At 44.5% G+C, this 16,593-nt stretch overlaps 1 protein-coding gene across 1 annotated transcript in view; it reads left to right on the forward strand.

Annotated features, from left to right (window-relative positions):
- PLCE1 (phospholipase C epsilon 1) overlaps positions 1–16,593 on the forward strand; it is a 313,510-nt gene that overhangs the window by 210,050 nt on the left and 86,867 nt on the right. The window contains exons 5-7 of the mRNA XM_032432419.1: positions 8,639–8,784; positions 13,370–13,628; positions 15,482–15,687. Coding sequence (XP_032288310.1) covers positions 8,639–8,784; positions 13,370–13,628; positions 15,482–15,687 — 611 coding nt within the window. The remainder of the gene's footprint in view (positions 1–8,638; positions 8,785–13,369; positions 13,629–15,481; positions 15,688–16,593) is intronic.

A 16,593-nucleotide genomic window follows, 5' to 3' on the forward strand; every position in this document is an offset into this window, starting at 1 on the left:
TATGATCTCACTTAGATGTAGAATTAAAACAAGAACAACAGCAACAAACCAAGCTCGTAGATACAGAGAACAGATTGGTGGTTGCCAGAGGTGCGGGTTACAGGGTGGGGAAAATGGGTGAAGAGGGTCCAAAGATACAAACCTCCAATTACAAAATAATTAAGTCATGGGGATGTGATGTACAGCATGGTGATTACAGCTAATAATACTGTATTGCATATTTGAAAGATGCTGAAAAGTAGATCGTAAAAGTCCTCATCACAAGAAAAAAAATTTTATAACTATGTATGGTGATGGGAGTTCACTAGACTTATTGTAGCCATCATTTTGCAATATATACAAGTATTGAATCATGTTGTTTGCCTGAAATTAATATGTCAGTTATACCTCAATTTAAAAAAAAAGAATATGGTGTCACAGAGAGTTGAACAGCAAAACATTTTCAAAACTTTTAATAAATTTATTCTTTGTACAAAAAGGTAGTTTAAATTAAGTATGTCTTGTGGAATTGCACACTTGTCAAAACTTCTAGATTTCACACTGAAAATATTTACATGTAATTTTATTGGCATGAACCATCGGTTAAATGGAACCAAAATAAAGAAAAAACATTTTAAAAGAACAGTAAACAATTCTAAGAAATTTAGAATTCTGAATATTTAGGGAATGTTTAGTTGAAGAGTCTTTTGCAAACCATGGGGGAGACATTCTGCAAACAATAGAAGGATGGCCAGAACACTATGGTTTCTATCCTCAAGGATTTGACAATTTAGAGAAGGTGGGTATATATACAACGGACTTAATTGCAAGGCAGAACATGCTATCTTACTTTTCTTATACTTGCTCCAGACCCTCCTGTCCTCATGCCTAATGTAGTTCCTGGCAAATGCATAGGCATAGAGTAACTATTTGTAGGAAGAATTAGCACTGTTACAGAGATATGAATAAAGTACTTTGGGAGAGAGTGGGGACCACAGAATGGTAAAAAGACTGGACTTCCAAAGATGGTAGCATAGAAATGGGTAAAGTTGGCCTTGTACCTCCCAATCATAGTATCCACTATACTACTCTTTATTACTTGCTTATGTTATTTTCCCCACGAGGCTCCAGCCTTCCCAAGACCGGGTGCCATGTCTGTCATGTTTACTGGTGTCCAGCATGGTACATGGGACATAGTAGATACTCAATATATTCAATAAGTATTGTTAAAAGAAGGAGGGTCATCAGATTTATTTGTCAAGACTTTCCCCCACCAGTTGCAAGTTAACAGCAACTCAAACCTGCTTAAACAAAATAAGGGCATTTTGGGGTTTATGTATATGGACTCTTCATAGGGCTTCAAGTATGGCTGGACCTAGGAATCTAAGGTCCTCAGGAATCTATCTTCATCTTTTTTTTTTTAAGATTTTATTTATTTATTTAAGAGAGTGCACACATACACACACATGCACACATGCACGTGAGTGGGGGATGGGGCAGAGGGGGAGGGAGAGGGACAAGCAGACTCCACACTGAGCACAGAGCCTGTCATGGGGCTCAGTCTCAGGACCCCAAGATCATGACCCAAGCCAAAACCAAGAGTCAGGCACTCAACCAACTGAGCCACCCAGGCACCCCCTATCTTCATCTTTCTTTTGTGTTATCTTCATTCTCAAGTAGACTCTCCTGATATTGTGGCAAAGACAACTGACTTGTATCTTGACAGTTTACAATTCCAGTAAAAAGATTGTGTATCTTTTCCTGATAGTTTCAGGGAATGACTCTGTCAAGGAGGACTCTGGTTGGCCTGGCTTGGTCGTATACCCACTTTGAACAAATCACTGAGACCAGGCCTAAAGTCAGGGGAGGAGCTGCCGCATGAATTCTCTATAGACTGAGATGCAGAAAGCTGATTTCAACTAAGAGACATTGGAAAGCCAAAGCAAACAAACAAAATGCCCTATGTATTCACACCCCAAGGAAACTGGACAGTAGCGTAGAGATAGGAATAGGCTGAGAATAGGAAATGATACAAAACATAGTAGGGTTGAAATGTCAGACAGATGAGTGGTGGGCAGCTATGGGAATTAATGCTGAAGATGTAAATTTAGATCAGATGGTGTCAGGCTTGAAGATCAGAAAAAGAAGGTTTAGATTCGTTCTGTAGACAATTGTGATGCAATGTGAGGGGAAGGGGAGGGGGTATAATCCAAGATGTATTTAGGGCTTCTCCAGAAGCCACCTTTAGGGGCCTCTCTTTTCCCCTCTGTGTCCCTCCTAAACCAAAAGTCACCAGTGGAAACATGCCAAGCAGGACACAGAGTTCAAGAGACTCTCCTGCGGCTACTTCATGTGCAGAAGGATGTCTGGGTACATGTAACTTGCTGGCCTCTGCATCCTCAACACTGAGCCCCTGGCGTGAATAAGTCACAGCCTCTGGTTTAAGGAGCTCACAGCTGGGGGATATCGGTCTCAGACAAAGTACTAGAAATATACCCGTATATACACATATGAAGTACGTACGTGTGTATGTCTATATATGGGACCAGGCGGTTTAAATAGGAAAAAAGGGATGTTTGATTCCTCATGAGGAGTCAGGGGAGCCTTCAGAGTGGAGGAAATAGGTGAGTTAGCCTTCTAGGAAAGGCTTGTGCTCAGGACACAAACCCTTCTCAGCGCAATCACAGATTCTTCCTGGTCCAGCCTTGGGCTATGTCCTTCCTTGTGGTTAGAAGGAGAACCTAGAGCTTCCTTTCTTCAGGATTTCTGTGTTCTGCTTCCTGGAATTCAGCTTCTCCACAACTCAGGTAACAGCACCCCCACGGCAGGAGCAGTCCCAGCAGTAAACAGCTATCGAGGCCGTAACTACACACCAAGCGTCATGCTCCCATCTTTGCATAGTCTCCAGTCTCATCCTCATCATCCTTCTAGGAGGTCAGTACTATCGTTCCCATTTTACTGAAGAGGAAACTGAGGCTGATAGCTAGGCGGCCTGCCTCAGGACCAGGCACAAGGCAGTGGTGAAACGGGGATGAGCATGGTCCACTCGGCCTGGTGCCATGTTCTCCACGGTGCTCTCTGCTCCCTCTGTCTGCTCCTGCCTGCTTCCACGTGGGTCACAGGGACAGTCCCAGCTCAGGTGGTTTATAGAGTTGGTGATCCGTACGTAGTATTGGACTGGTACTAGAGGAAGGATGCTTCAGCTGACTCAAAACTGCACTAGGGGTGCGGAGAGGGACGCTGAACTCCTGGGATGGTTCTCAACCTAAACATGGCTAAGAATCACTGGGGAGTTATCTAAAAATGCAGATTCCTGGGCCCTGCTCTCAGAGAGTCTGGGTGAGACCTTGGAATCTACACTGGAACAAACACCCTACTACTACAACCATTAGAGGTGCTGAGGCCAGTGTTGCACATGTTGAAGAGTGCTGCCTAGGCAGGGTGTGTGTGTGTGTGTGTGTGTGTGTGTGTGTGTGTGACAATGTGTGTACATGCCCACACGCCCACAGTTCAAGGGTTGTTTTAGGAAAGCTCCGTGGAGGGCAGGTGTCACAGGCCACTGCCCATAAGCTACTTCAGAGCAGCTTTGTCCGGGTTTTCATTGTCTTCTGTGGATCTCACCATTCGAATCCAGCCCTTTCGGGCAGGGTGACCACATACCCACTGTAAAGGATCATCTTTCTGTGAAAACCGCTCAGCATATTCAAAAAAACTTTTTGGCACGAAGACGTTTGTCTCTTTTTTCTGGACCTGGGAACAGCAGTAGGAAGTGTTCAAGCCTTTTCCCAAATATAATCCCTGACTGATTAGAGGCTGAGAATCCTCTCTGCCAGTGGCCTCCTGGGACTCTGGGTGGCCTGCCTGGTGGTCAGACGCACCGAGCACCCCCACACTGAAGATGTGGGAAAGATGGTCTGTCCTTGAGGACGTAAGATCTAGTAGTGGAGACAGAACAGACCCATGTGAAAGAGTCAGACGCACAAAGATAATAAAAATAAAGTCCTTGCAGCAATGAGAATCCCAGTGTGGACGTAGCCTCGGTCTCAAAGTCTGACATTAAGTCAGGGAGAAACAGGAAGAAGTTGGATGCGAGTTGCTAGGTGAGCCATCAGAACAGCCTTCCTAGAGGAAGTCACACTGTCTCCTTCACCAGATCTCATGGAGCGCTTGCCGTAGGCACTGCTGGTGTGCACTCTTGAGGAACACGGTGCTGATTGTGTAGGGGGTCTGGGGTCAGGGAGACCAGGGGCATCACAGAGTAGGCCTCCTCAAGAAAGTGATGCTTTTCATCGGATTCCTAAAGGCAGCCCTGCCTCTAAGTTTAGGGGAGCCAGGAGGAAGTACAAAGAAGGCCCCAGCCTGTGACCTGCTCACCTTCTCTTTCCATGCTGGCTTGTGTATACCTGTGTGTGGATACCTCAGACCTCAAGTTCAAACTGCATCCACACACCACACCCCCCTGCCCCCCAGCCAGCCTTCAGGCCTAGTGTCATGATCCACCCACAGGAGGACTGATGCCAGAAGTGGGCTTGAGCTCTTTGGATGGGGGATTTGGGGGTCCCGGCTCTACAGGGATGAATGATCTGGAAGTGGGTACACAATCACTGGGCGGACACTTCCCTCCACCCCAACATGGGCCTTCTAAAGCATGGGGCCCAGGGCAAGGATCCTGATGGCAGAGCCTGAGGGAAGTTTTGCCTAAAGGATAAGTAGGGGTTAGCTAAATCAAAGTCAGGACTGGGGGGAAGCCTTCCCATAGAAGACCCCTGAAATGAGACAAGGCCTTGGTCATCCTCCTAAAAGCATAGGTAGGGTGGAGGTTGGAGAACCGACAGGCGCCTGGTGGCGAACGTAAGGATTTGGCTTTACAAAGGACATGGGCAGGACATGGCGGGCCAGGGAAAGGTAATTATGAATTGAGCAAGAACATTCCTTCCAAACTGAGCTTGTGTGATGCCAACCAGGTGTTTGATGTGAGGAGAGCAAGCTGTTCAGTTTGGCTAGGCCTAAGAGTACTGACAAAGGCAAGAGAGAAAGAAAAGACACGTCAGGAGAGAAGTTGTGGAGAAGTTGTAGGCATGAACCTGGGTCGGGCCCTCAGGGGGAACACAGAGCCTCCGGAGGAACTCTTACAGAACTGGGCTGGGGGCCAGATTCTGTCTTTATTCTGTGCTGACCATTCAAATAAGGTAAAATAGTCATTTAACATGTTCCCTATGCTTGAGTCGTAGTACTTTCTATGTACGTGATTTTTGTGTTTTTCTGTGTGAATCCAGTGTCCTGAAATTCTTTCTAAATTGGCAACACATCCTGTTTTTCACTTAGTAAATACAACCACCATTTATGCTTTGGGGCAACATTTTTCAGTCGTTGCCAAATCCTCGTGGGGTTTTTTGGTGACATTTATTTTTCATAATTAGTGATGAAACTCTCATCACTTAATGCCCATGAAATTATGAATACATTAGGCCACAATAAGAATCATCCCTGATCTCTGTAAGCAGATGGGGTGTGTGTGTGTGTGTTTATGATAACAGTGCTTACATAATCCCAACAACCAGACCCTGGGGACTCACACGCAGAGATGGAACGGCTGGTTTAAATTAGGTTTCCATGTGAAATATCGTATCACTATTTTTTTCCTAGCATTGTGGGAAAGTATATGGAAAATGATTTGACTGATAGGAAATAAATCTGGATGCATGATCAGGACTGAGGCACAAACCACGTGGTAGTCTGCGCCTGCTCATGAAGCAGTCTCTCTGAGGGAAAATGAATTAACCCTTTCAGGCCACTAGACTAGTAAGTCATCGCAGTGTACCAGAATAGCCTGAAAGAGCTGTGACTTTCCAGAGCCACTGATTTGCAATCAGTTTCAATTAAAAAAAAAAAAAAAAGGAGCTAAAGCCTAGAAAGAATATATTCTTTCTATGAGGTCTCAAGAATTAATGCATTTGGGTGTCTGGGGAACCATTTTAACTTTTGGGGATACATTTTTATTTGTAAGGAGATGGGTTTGAATTTCTAGCTCAAAGAGTCAGTAATTTTATGATTCTAAGTGTTTGCTCATGGCTTCCCACAGCAGGATGGGGCTCATCAAAAGCAAATCACACGGAAGGAAGAAATGCACCAGAGCACCAATGACACTCAATCTTTATTGACAAAACAGTTTCTTGTTCTAGAGAGCCAGAGTCTCACAGGATGACTTTTAACTGGGTAACCAGGTGATGAGGGGACAAGGCATGGAGACAGTGAGCAAGGAATTGCTTATAGCTGCAGGAGAGGGGTTGGCTCTAGGAATCCCAGAAGGTGCCAGGGTGCTCAAAACAGCCCCAGGAGATCAGAACAAATGGTTATCTTAGCTTATCTTCTTCCCAAGAGGCTCTGAATTCCTTGCAGGATGATCTGGACTGGGACTGGTCCTAGGAGTCTGATTCCAGATCTGTTCTCTTGATGTTGCCCAAAGTCCAGAGCTGGTAGAGAGCAGAGGTGCGTGCTGGGAGCCCCCTGGGCTGGGGCTGGGCTCAGGGTGGCAGGTGGTCCATCACATACGTGTCAGCACTGCTGGCTGGTACCACAGGGTGACCCTGTCTTATCACTGAAGGTCCCTGTTGCCACTGTTTCCCTGTTGTTTCTGTGTAGGGAAAGGAAAGGGGTGTTCAGCACCTGTATCTTCTGTTCTGCTTTTCTCATTGCTTTCATCATATTTTGGGACTCTTCTTGGCATCTTCTCCTTTTATTCCAACTCTGTTCAGAGGTGCTGCTCTTAACTGAGTGCTTAGAAAAACCTAATCAGTGACAAGTTTAAAAGAAACTGTCACCCCTCATCAGATAAAAGAGCACCCCACGGGGAGTCCTCATTTTGACATCAACAAGAATTGGGACCTCAGAAAATCACTTCTCCCTTGAGCCATAGATTCTTAATCTGGAAAAATGGGTTTGGACTGCCCTCTCTGATTGCTGTCAGCACTAAAGGCCATTCGTTCCTATCATTTTACCAATGGGGGTTGGGCAGGAGGTGCAGTATTAAACTTGTTTTTTCTGCAGTTGCCATGGGTAACCGACCATGAACTCAGTTCAGGCCTCCCTCTCCCTCAGGCCAGGGAAATGAGTTGGCCCCAGGTTTCAGCACTGTTGCTGAACCAGTGCAGCTCCCGGGCCATGTGAGGTCAAGACCAAGGCTTTGGTTTGTTAACAACTAGGTTTATCAGCCCAGACATTAGCCAGGATGGTGCAAGTGACTTAAATGAACACTAGTGTCCAAGCACCAAAGTATAGAGAGCAGCAAAATAACCTTAGAGAGGGGCGCCTGGGTGGCTCAGATGGTTAAGCATCTGCCTTCGGCTCAGTTCGTGATCCCAGTGTCCTGGGATTGAGCCCCGCATCGGGCTCCTGGCTAAGCAGGGAGCCTGCTTCTCCCTCTCCCTCTGCCTCTCCCCCTGTTCATGCTCTCTCTCTCTGTATCTCTGTCTCAAATGAATAAATAAAAAATCTTAAAAAAAAAATAACCTTAGAGATTAAGCAGAGGATTTTGAGGCTGCATATCAGAAAGGGGGGACTTAGGAGCGGGTTATTATTAATCTTGCTGTCCATCAGTCAACTGTATTTAAATGTATTTTTAAAACAATATTATCCTTAGGCCTTATTTTCTTATAGTCCCATGGAATTTTATAGATCAAGAGGGAGTTTATGAATTACATTTCTGCCTCCATATTTTCTTTTTCTTTTTTTTTGCCTTTTTTTTAATTATAATGTATTATTTGTTTCAGGGGTACAGGTCTGTGATTCATTAGTCTTACACAATTCACAGCGCTAACCATAGTACATACCCTCCCCAATGTCCATCACCCAGCCACCCCATCCCTCCCACCTTCCTCCACTCCAGCAACCCTCAGTTTGTTTCCTGAGATTAAGAGTGTCTTACAGTTTGTCTCCCTCTCTGGTTTCGTCTTATTTCATTTTTCCCTCCCTTCCCCTATGATCCTCTGTCTTGTTTCTCAAATTCCTCATATCAGTGAGATCATATGATACTTGTCTTTCTCTGATTGACTTATTTTGCTTAGCATAATACCCTCTAGTTCCATCCACATCGTTGCAAATGGCAAGATTTCATTTTTGATGGCTGCATAATATTCCATTGTGTATATACACCACATCTTCTTTATCCATTCATCTGTTGGTGGCTCTTTCACAGTTTCCTGCCTCCTTATTTTAAAGATGGAAGATGAAGAATATGGAGAGGTTAAATGACTTTCCCAGAATCCCATAGCAAAGCAGTGATGGAGCCTAGAGCTTCACCTCAGATCCCTCAGCTGGGGCCTTCATTTCCTAATACTAAATTGATTTAAAAAAAAAGAAAAAGAGGGCGCCTGGGTGGCTCAGTTGGTTGGGCGACTGCCTTCGGCTCAGGTCATGATCCTGGAGTCCCTGGATCGAGTCCCGCATCGGGCTCCCTGCTCGGCAGGGAGTCTGCTTCTCCCTCTGACCCTCCCCCCTCTCGTGTGCTCTCTCTCTCTCATTCTCTCTGTCTCAAATAAATAAATAAAATCTTTAAAAAAAAAAAAAAGAAAAGAAAAGAAAAAGAGTTTTCCTGTGAAAAAAATATTCATCAAGTTTGCAGGACCTGGGTTCAGTGGATGCCCCTTTCTGCATTTTCCAGGTGAGCTCCTGGGTGACGTGGCTGATCCTCACGGCGGGCTCCATGGAGGAGAAGCGAGAAGTCTTCTCCTATTTGGTGCACGTGGCCAAATGCTGCTGGAACATGGGCAACTACAATGCTGTCATGGAGTTCTTGGCTGGCCTCAGGTATGGAAGTGGGGAACACAGTTATCTGGATACCAGCCAAATGGCACTGAATTAATTGCCCTGGAAACCACATTTATCCAAACCAGGCAATTGGTTGCGGGTGATTGTTTGCGGGAAATAACGTTATTCTTTGTTAACACCACAAACCTTGTCCCTCAAAGATACAGCAGCAGAATTCAGCCCCTGTGGCCAGTCACGATCCAAATTAGCTATATCTGCTCTGATCCCATGCTGTTGGCCACACTGGGTAAAATTACCTGGGTGCACAACTCCATCAATCCCATCGGTGACCCCCACCTGCCCTCTGTGCCCTGTAAACCCCACTGTTATCGGTCTCTTCCCAGCTCTGCCTGATGAACTGCCTCAGCACTGTAGGCTCCCATCCACTGACTGGGAATGGCTGACACTGATAACAAGCATTCAGTAATGTTAGCTGTTATTTTAATTGAACATTTACTATGTGTCAAGCACTGAACTATGCATCTCCTATGCATTAAATCTTTTAATTCTCGGAGCAATTTCTTGGTCGATACTCTTATTATTCCCACATCATACAAAAAAAGAAACTAAAGTTAGGAGAAGTTAAGTCCACCTAGCATGGCTGGGATGTGAATGCAGGCAACCTTGACTTGAGAGCCCTTGCCCTTAACCTCTCATATCCTGCTCATATGCCTTCTCCCTTAAGCTAATAATAAGATCACCATTTTATCAATAAATCTCCTGCCTTACTCCCTTTCAGCTTCAGTTATCTGGCATAAAGTAACTGCCCCTCACTCTTGTGGAAGGTAATGTGGTATGGGGCTGAAGGGTATAAGTTGTTGGGTCAGAATAACAAGGAATCAAATCCTGGCACCCCCATGGAATAGCTGTGTGGTCTGAGCCAGTTTCTTGATCTCAGTGAGCCCTAGTTTCTTCATCTGTAAAATGGGGATGATAATAATAAAAAGCACCTACCTCCTCACACAGGATTTAGTGAGATAGTACAAAGTGTTTAGCACGCATGTTTGGCATACAGTAAGGCTCTAGAAAATGAACCTGCTGTTGTTAGTGTCTGAGATTCACCTTCCCAATGAGGGTTCTCACTATAAATAGATCTTGCTTCATAACATTATTGAGATTTTTCTCTGATTCTCCAGATCGCTGCAAAGGGATTCTGGGTTGGGGGAGGAAAGGAAAATTCTCAGAGTTGGAAATTTTTTTTGTCCTTTTGAACTTTCTTAACTAAGAATAAACTCAAACGTTAATGTCACTGGCATTTAAAGTGGTCATACAAATGTATCAGGCGTGGCTCAAAAGAAGGAAAAAATAGAAAGAATACTGAGAGAACAGGAGATGATTTGGATGATTGGATTCTCTTTGTGATAAATTTTCTAAAAGGACATGTGTTACTTTTCTTTAAAAAAAGAGAATGATCATATGATAAAACAATTCTATTTCAATGATGCTTATCCTCGGTGTTTGGCAAGCCGGTGTTGGCTATTGGCTGGAGACCTCGCTTCCTCTGTTCTGCATGTCATTGTCCTCACAGCGTGGCAGTTGGTTTGCTCCAAAGGGAACAACAGAAAGCAAGGCAAAAGCTGCAGTGCTTTTTATGGCCTAGCCTCAGACATCACACACTGTCACTTCTAACATATTATACTGCACATAAGAGAAAAGACTGGTTGATTGTGGATGGGATCTATACTACACCAGGAGCTGTGGATCAATGGAGGAAACAATTAGGAGTAAAAAGATTTACATAGAACAATATTTTATTCAATCATGGTATCAATTTAAAATAACCCAAATGTGGGGCGCCTGGGTGGCTCAGTAGGTTAAGCGTCTGCCTTCAGCTCAGGTCACGATCCCAGGGTCCTGGGAAAGAGCTCCGCATCGGGCTCTCTGCTCAGCAGGAAGCCTGCTTCTCCCTCTCTCTCTGCCCCTCCCCCAGCTTGGGCTCTCTCTCTCTCTCTCTCTATCTGTCTCTCTGTCAAATAAATAAATAAAATCTTAAAAAAAAATAAATAACCCAAATGCACATCGGTGGGGAAATGAAGGAAATAATATGATGCATCCTTACAATGGAATATTATGTAGCCACCAAAAATGATGTGTATGAAATATTGTTTAATATCATTGGAAAACAAGCAATATATAATGCATAAAAATATCTGGGAACAGGGCTGTCTTTACTTAATAACCTCAGCAATATTTATACAACATTTATAAAATATTTAGACCAGACATCTACAAATAGAATAAATACTGGAAGGAAATATACCTAATGTTGTCTGTGGATGATAGCACTGTGGGTGGATTTTCTTTATTTTTGGTATTTTCCAGATTTTCTACAATGAACATCTAGTACCTTTATAAACATAAAAAGAAATAAAGGTTTTAAAATAGTGTCAATTATCAATCTAACAAAAAATCATTTGATCTGATCTTGCTGAGATTTGTCTTTTGCCCCCAAATCTACCGTGACAACCCCATTACCCATGGAAAGAAGGATGATCCAATAATGAGAATCACGTATTCACTTTATTTATACTTCCATTTCATGCCCAAAAAGGATTCTCACCACCTTGTAAGAAATCAGTTGTAGCTGGACTCAGTGGGGTGAAATCAGGAAACAATTTTATTTTTTGACATCACTGTCTTTCAGACCTGCCTGTTAGGCTCTTCCTCCCCCCGACTCTGGGTTATACCTTGGGAGGTCCTGTAGCTTTCGCAGTCACTGATGTGGTCCGTAGCTTGTCTCACTCTCCTAGGCTCATGAGCATGAATAAGTCTCAGAAACATACAGCTGTGCAAGAAAAGCAGGTTGTCTGAGTACCTACAGTGTGACACCATTTCTATAAAGTTTAAAAGCACACAGACAGTTCTACCAGCTGCTTAGTGATATATACATATGTTGGGGAAGCATAAAGAATTGTAAGGGCACGAGGACGCTGAAGTACAGTTGTGGTCCCCTTCGGTGAGGGAGGGAGGAGTGCGTGCTCATGGAGGAACCCGCTGGGGCCTCAACTACATTATTAATGTTTTATTTTTTAAACTGAGAGGCTGGTGCCTGGGCGTTTGTCATATTGTACTTCTCTATGTCCTTTGAATGTCTTATGTATGATATAGTGATTTTTTAATCCAGTCTGATATAAATCAAAATTTCAACATCTCATTTGATTTAAAGCTTCACCCTTTCCCCACATTTCATAGCTTAGTCTCAGAAACCTGCAGTAGAATGGGAGGACGGGGTTTATCTTTTCTTCCTCCAACTCAGGGTCCCTACAGAAAAAGTGGGTGGGAGAAGAAAGAGGGAGGGAGATGGGGTGAAGGGAACAAAGGTCTCATTTGACTGGGACACTTGTAATCTGGCCTAGGTGCTCCCACAGAGAGGGATACGACGTGCTCTTGGGGTTTCTTCCCAGGTACTCCTCCTCCGTTCCCCCACCTATTGCCCTGTAGGTACCTCCCACTGCACTGCTAGCTGGCAAGGGGCAGGGCCCCCTCAGTCCCCAGGATCCAGCTCTGGATTTCCTGCCCTCATAGGCTCTTTCTGCTAGGATCCCCTCCTTCGGCAGGCAGGCCTTTCTAGATAGTTCAGGTGCAACTACACCTCACGGTGTCCCTTCCTGACTCACAGGAAGCGCTCAGTGCTTTGCCCTCCCAGACTCTGCAAATGCAAGACAGGCCCACTGGAACCTTCAAGCAGCTCTAGGCAGCCTGTCATCTTTAGACCTTCCCAGGCAAGAGTCACACACCGGGTTCTGTGATCAACAAACTCAGGACATAGGTCAGCCTCTCCCTGGAGTTCACTTGAAGCCCTCTGCCCTGGGGGTGATCCTGCTCCCTTCACATACCACACTCTGACAACTCTATCCAGGGAAATATCCCCTTCCTGCCTGCTCGGATCCAGTTCCTCTGCACGGGCTGATGGACAGTTACAGACCGCAGGTGGCCGAGCAGTTTGGGTACCCTTCTGACGACCTGGTGCCTCTCTTTAGGAGGTGGGGTACAATGTCACCTGTTGTTCTCAGCAGCAATTTCATCAGAGGGAAAGTCCCATTTAACATCCTGTTATGCAAATAGTATTTTAAGATAATGTCCCTCAGGATGGGCCAGTGGCTTAATGTCAAAGCTGGATTTAGTAAAAGCAGTTGTACAAAAGAGGTCAAAACAGGGTTTATGTATTTCACTGAGGGACTGGCCTAATCCAAGGATAACATTTAAAAGATCAAGAGGAGTGGATGGACCATGTTTTCTGCAGACAATCCTCCATAAATATCTGTACAAACCATATTACCCACTAGGTTTCCCTCTTGGCTACAGCTGCCAGAAAAGCTCAAACCTAGGTTCAGTGCCCACCTTCCAAAATTAACTCCTTCCACACGTGTTATTTGTATCTGTCCTACTTAATTTTGTGTTTCAGTTTCTAAAAGTAATACATCATTTGGGGAAGTAGGTGGAGATATGAGTCCTAAATAAATATTACAACATAAGGAAAACTGAGGCAAAAAGAATAGATTTGTATGGAATTTAGGCTATATACTGTGGACGATATTATTTCTTCTTTTATCTAAAAAAAAAAAACATCATTTACTTGCAATAGGTCAAGAAAAGTTTTAAAAATGTGGCAGTTTATGGACCAGTCTGACCTGGAGACCATGAGGAGCCTGAAGGACGCCATGGCTCAGCACGAATCTTCCTGCGAGTACAGGAAGGTGGTCACGCGGGCCCTGCACATACCCGGCTGTAAGGTGGTTCCCTTCTGTGGTGTGTTTCTGAAGGAGCTCTGTGAAGTGCTGGATGGAGCCTCTGGCCTCATGAAGCTTTGCCCGAGGTACAATTCCCAAGAAGAAACTCTAGAGGTGAGGCCTTTCAAAATCTGAAGTGTCATTGTCACCAGAGGAGAGAGCCTGCTGAGCCTAGGTTATCCGTTGTTGCTGTTGTGTTGCGTAACACTTAGGCCCTGGGAAGTTCTGGAGAAAATAATGCCAGCTAGCACGGTTTGGGGCTTAATCTTGTTAACTTAGCTTTAATGGGGCAGTGCTTAAGTACAAGTGGAAATGGGTGTTGTTTTCTGATTTTTAAGGGATGATGGGGTTTTCTTCTCTCATTGGATGGGAATGTCTGGATGCCAAGGATAAAAGAAGTCAAGTGAGGTACGCCTGGCAGATGCTTAACGCTCATTCGGTTAAGCGTCTGCCTTTGGCTCAGGTCATGATCCTGGGGTCCTGGGATCGAGTCCCGCATTGGGCTCCTTGCTCAGCAGGGAGCCTGCTTCTCCCTCTGCCTGCCACTCACCCTGCTTGTGCTCTCTCTCTGACAAATAAAATAAAATCTTAAAACAAAAAAAAGTCAAGTGAGAGTATTAACTTTTTGGAATTAGAGAGATAAAGCATGACGGAAGGTCAGTGTTGCCTTGCTTTCCCCCTTTGTGGGAGGATGCTGGAGAAGCTGGCCTCTCATCAAAAGACGAGCTCTAGGCTCTGATCACAGCCACCTCAGCTCTCCCAGGCCCATGACTTCTTGTTCCTGACTCTAAGAGGGGAGAGGACCCTGTGAACTTTGACTCGGGGCATCGGGCATTGGAGAGAACGGGCTTTGAGAAACTGGAAAAAGTTGTTTAGAAATGAAAGAAGGGACTGAATTGGGGAGAACTTTCCCAAGATTTTTTTTTCTTGGTTTCAGAAGTAAAGTTTAGTGATTCATCAGTTGCATATAACACTCAGTGCTCATTACATGAAGTGCCCTCAGTGCCCATCACCCAGTGACCTCATCCCCCCACCCTCCTCCCCTCCCCTCCCCATACCTGGCAGTTCCAAACCCAAATCTAGGGTCATTCCCACTTGCTAACAGCACCACTACTGACCTCACACACACACACACACTCACACTCACATACCCCACCCTTCTCAGTGGCCATGAGACAACTCCTAAAACTTCAGCCTCTTCTGTGTCATCTGGGAACCAGGTCATCACCTGCTGTCAGGGAGACTAACGAGCCCCTGGCAGGTACAGGCACCACTATCAGCTTGCATCTCTCTGGCTTATGCAGGAAAATAAAAGTGCACTAAATGGAGGAGAAAGCTTATAGCAAGCCCCCCAGGCTGCACCCACACCGGCTCCCTCGTATCTTAGAAGCCGGGAATGCCACATCCAGTGGCGCAGCGGGAGCTCTTATGTCGAATGGGAGGAACTTCCTGATCCTGAATACAGACCATAAGAGCTTTAAAACCGTCAGGAAGCCTCTGTGCTACTATAGGATATAAGGGCAATAAAGCAAAACGTCATCCTTTCTCAGTATTTTCCTTGGGCCCCAGGAATTTTATCTGGTTCCATAGAATAATAGACTTTTGTCATGGTTTTTCTTGATTCTCACTACCAGGATAAAACAACCCTACCCGTTTTCTGTAAAGTGGCTAATCTTCTCCCTGGGGAACCTTGAAATAATATTGCTTTTTGTGTTGTAAATTTGAAATGGAGTGTTGATTCCTAGAGGGACTAGAGTTGTCTTAGTGGAAACAAGAATGAATTCTAATAATTCATGTGGTGAAATGAAAAAAATGTTTTTTCTGGAGGCTCTTTCTTTTTCTTTCCATAAAATAGGCGCAAATGCCATTATTTATGACTACTGCGATTTTATTTCCCTACCCAAGTAGGTTATTTAGACATAGTACATGAAATTGCAATAACAAATTCTTGGTATGTTTTTCTGTAGTTCGTAGCCGATTACAGTGGACAAGATAATTTCTTACAACGAGTGGGACATAATGGCCTAAAGAATTCAGAGAAGGAGTCCACCGTCAACAGCATCTTTCAGATCATCAGGAGCTGCAGCCGAAGTCTGGAGGCCGAGGATGAGGACAGCCCCAGTGAAGGCAACAGCTCTAGGAAAAATTCCTTAAGGGATAAAGCACGGTGGCAGTAAGTTTTACACTTTAAAAAGAGAGATGCTCATTTTTTCTTTCTCCTACATCAGGTTGGTTTTAGGTGGACTCCTAACAAAAACCCACCACCTTCATCAGGAAGCCATGCTTTCTATTCTAACTTTACCAATTCTGAATTTGAATTCACCTTTCTAAATTGGCTGCTTTGTTCTAGAATTACTGCTCATAATTTGACTTCTTGCCACCTGTTATCTCTTTAAAGAGGACAAACTAGAGCTATCCTGTCACTTCTGAAAATTCAGCAAATTATATTTTAGCATTAGAACCATGATATTTTATTTATTTCATAGCTTCTATAAAGATAGATTTTATTAATCACTGGGAGGGGCACAGGGACGGATATTAAAATATGTTTACATCAAATATACTGATTTATTAGGGCTGGAGCGACACCCTGAAATCAGTGCTTTTAGCAGCTCCCGCAGACTTCTGGGTTACTGTAAATCAGGTGGTTCACAGATCTCACTTCCAGAAGCACAGCTCTGCAAGATGGCATCTGTAGCTTTATAATTATTCAGTTGCTGCAGCCGCTCTTGTATCCACAGACATTGCTGCCCATCTAGACATGTGTACCCACAACCAAATGAGAAGTTCAGAAATCAGCAGTCTCAGGGCATGTGTTGTGCCTCTTCAAGGCCACACTCAAATGGCAGAGCCTGGTCCAGCTGGAGGAATCCTCTAGCACCATCCAAAACCATTGGGTCTGCCGACTTTGACATTGTTGCCACGGAAGATTTTATCTGTAGTCAGTACTCATGGGTCATGCCTTGCAGTTGTCTTGGAGTCTTCATACACACTTGTGTACATTTATGAGACATGGTGGTTTGTTTTGCAAAGCCTTTCCCGGTTGTCTCTGGGAAGGGCACAGTGTTTTTAGAAAAGA

The sequence above is a fragment of the Phoca vitulina genome, unplaced genomic scaffold (genome assembly GCF_004348235.1).
Source record: "Phoca vitulina isolate PV1807 unplaced genomic scaffold, GSC_HSeal_1.0 scaffold48, whole genome shotgun sequence".
In the NCBI taxonomy this organism is placed as follows: domain Eukaryota; kingdom Metazoa; phylum Chordata; class Mammalia; order Carnivora; family Phocidae; genus Phoca; species Phoca vitulina.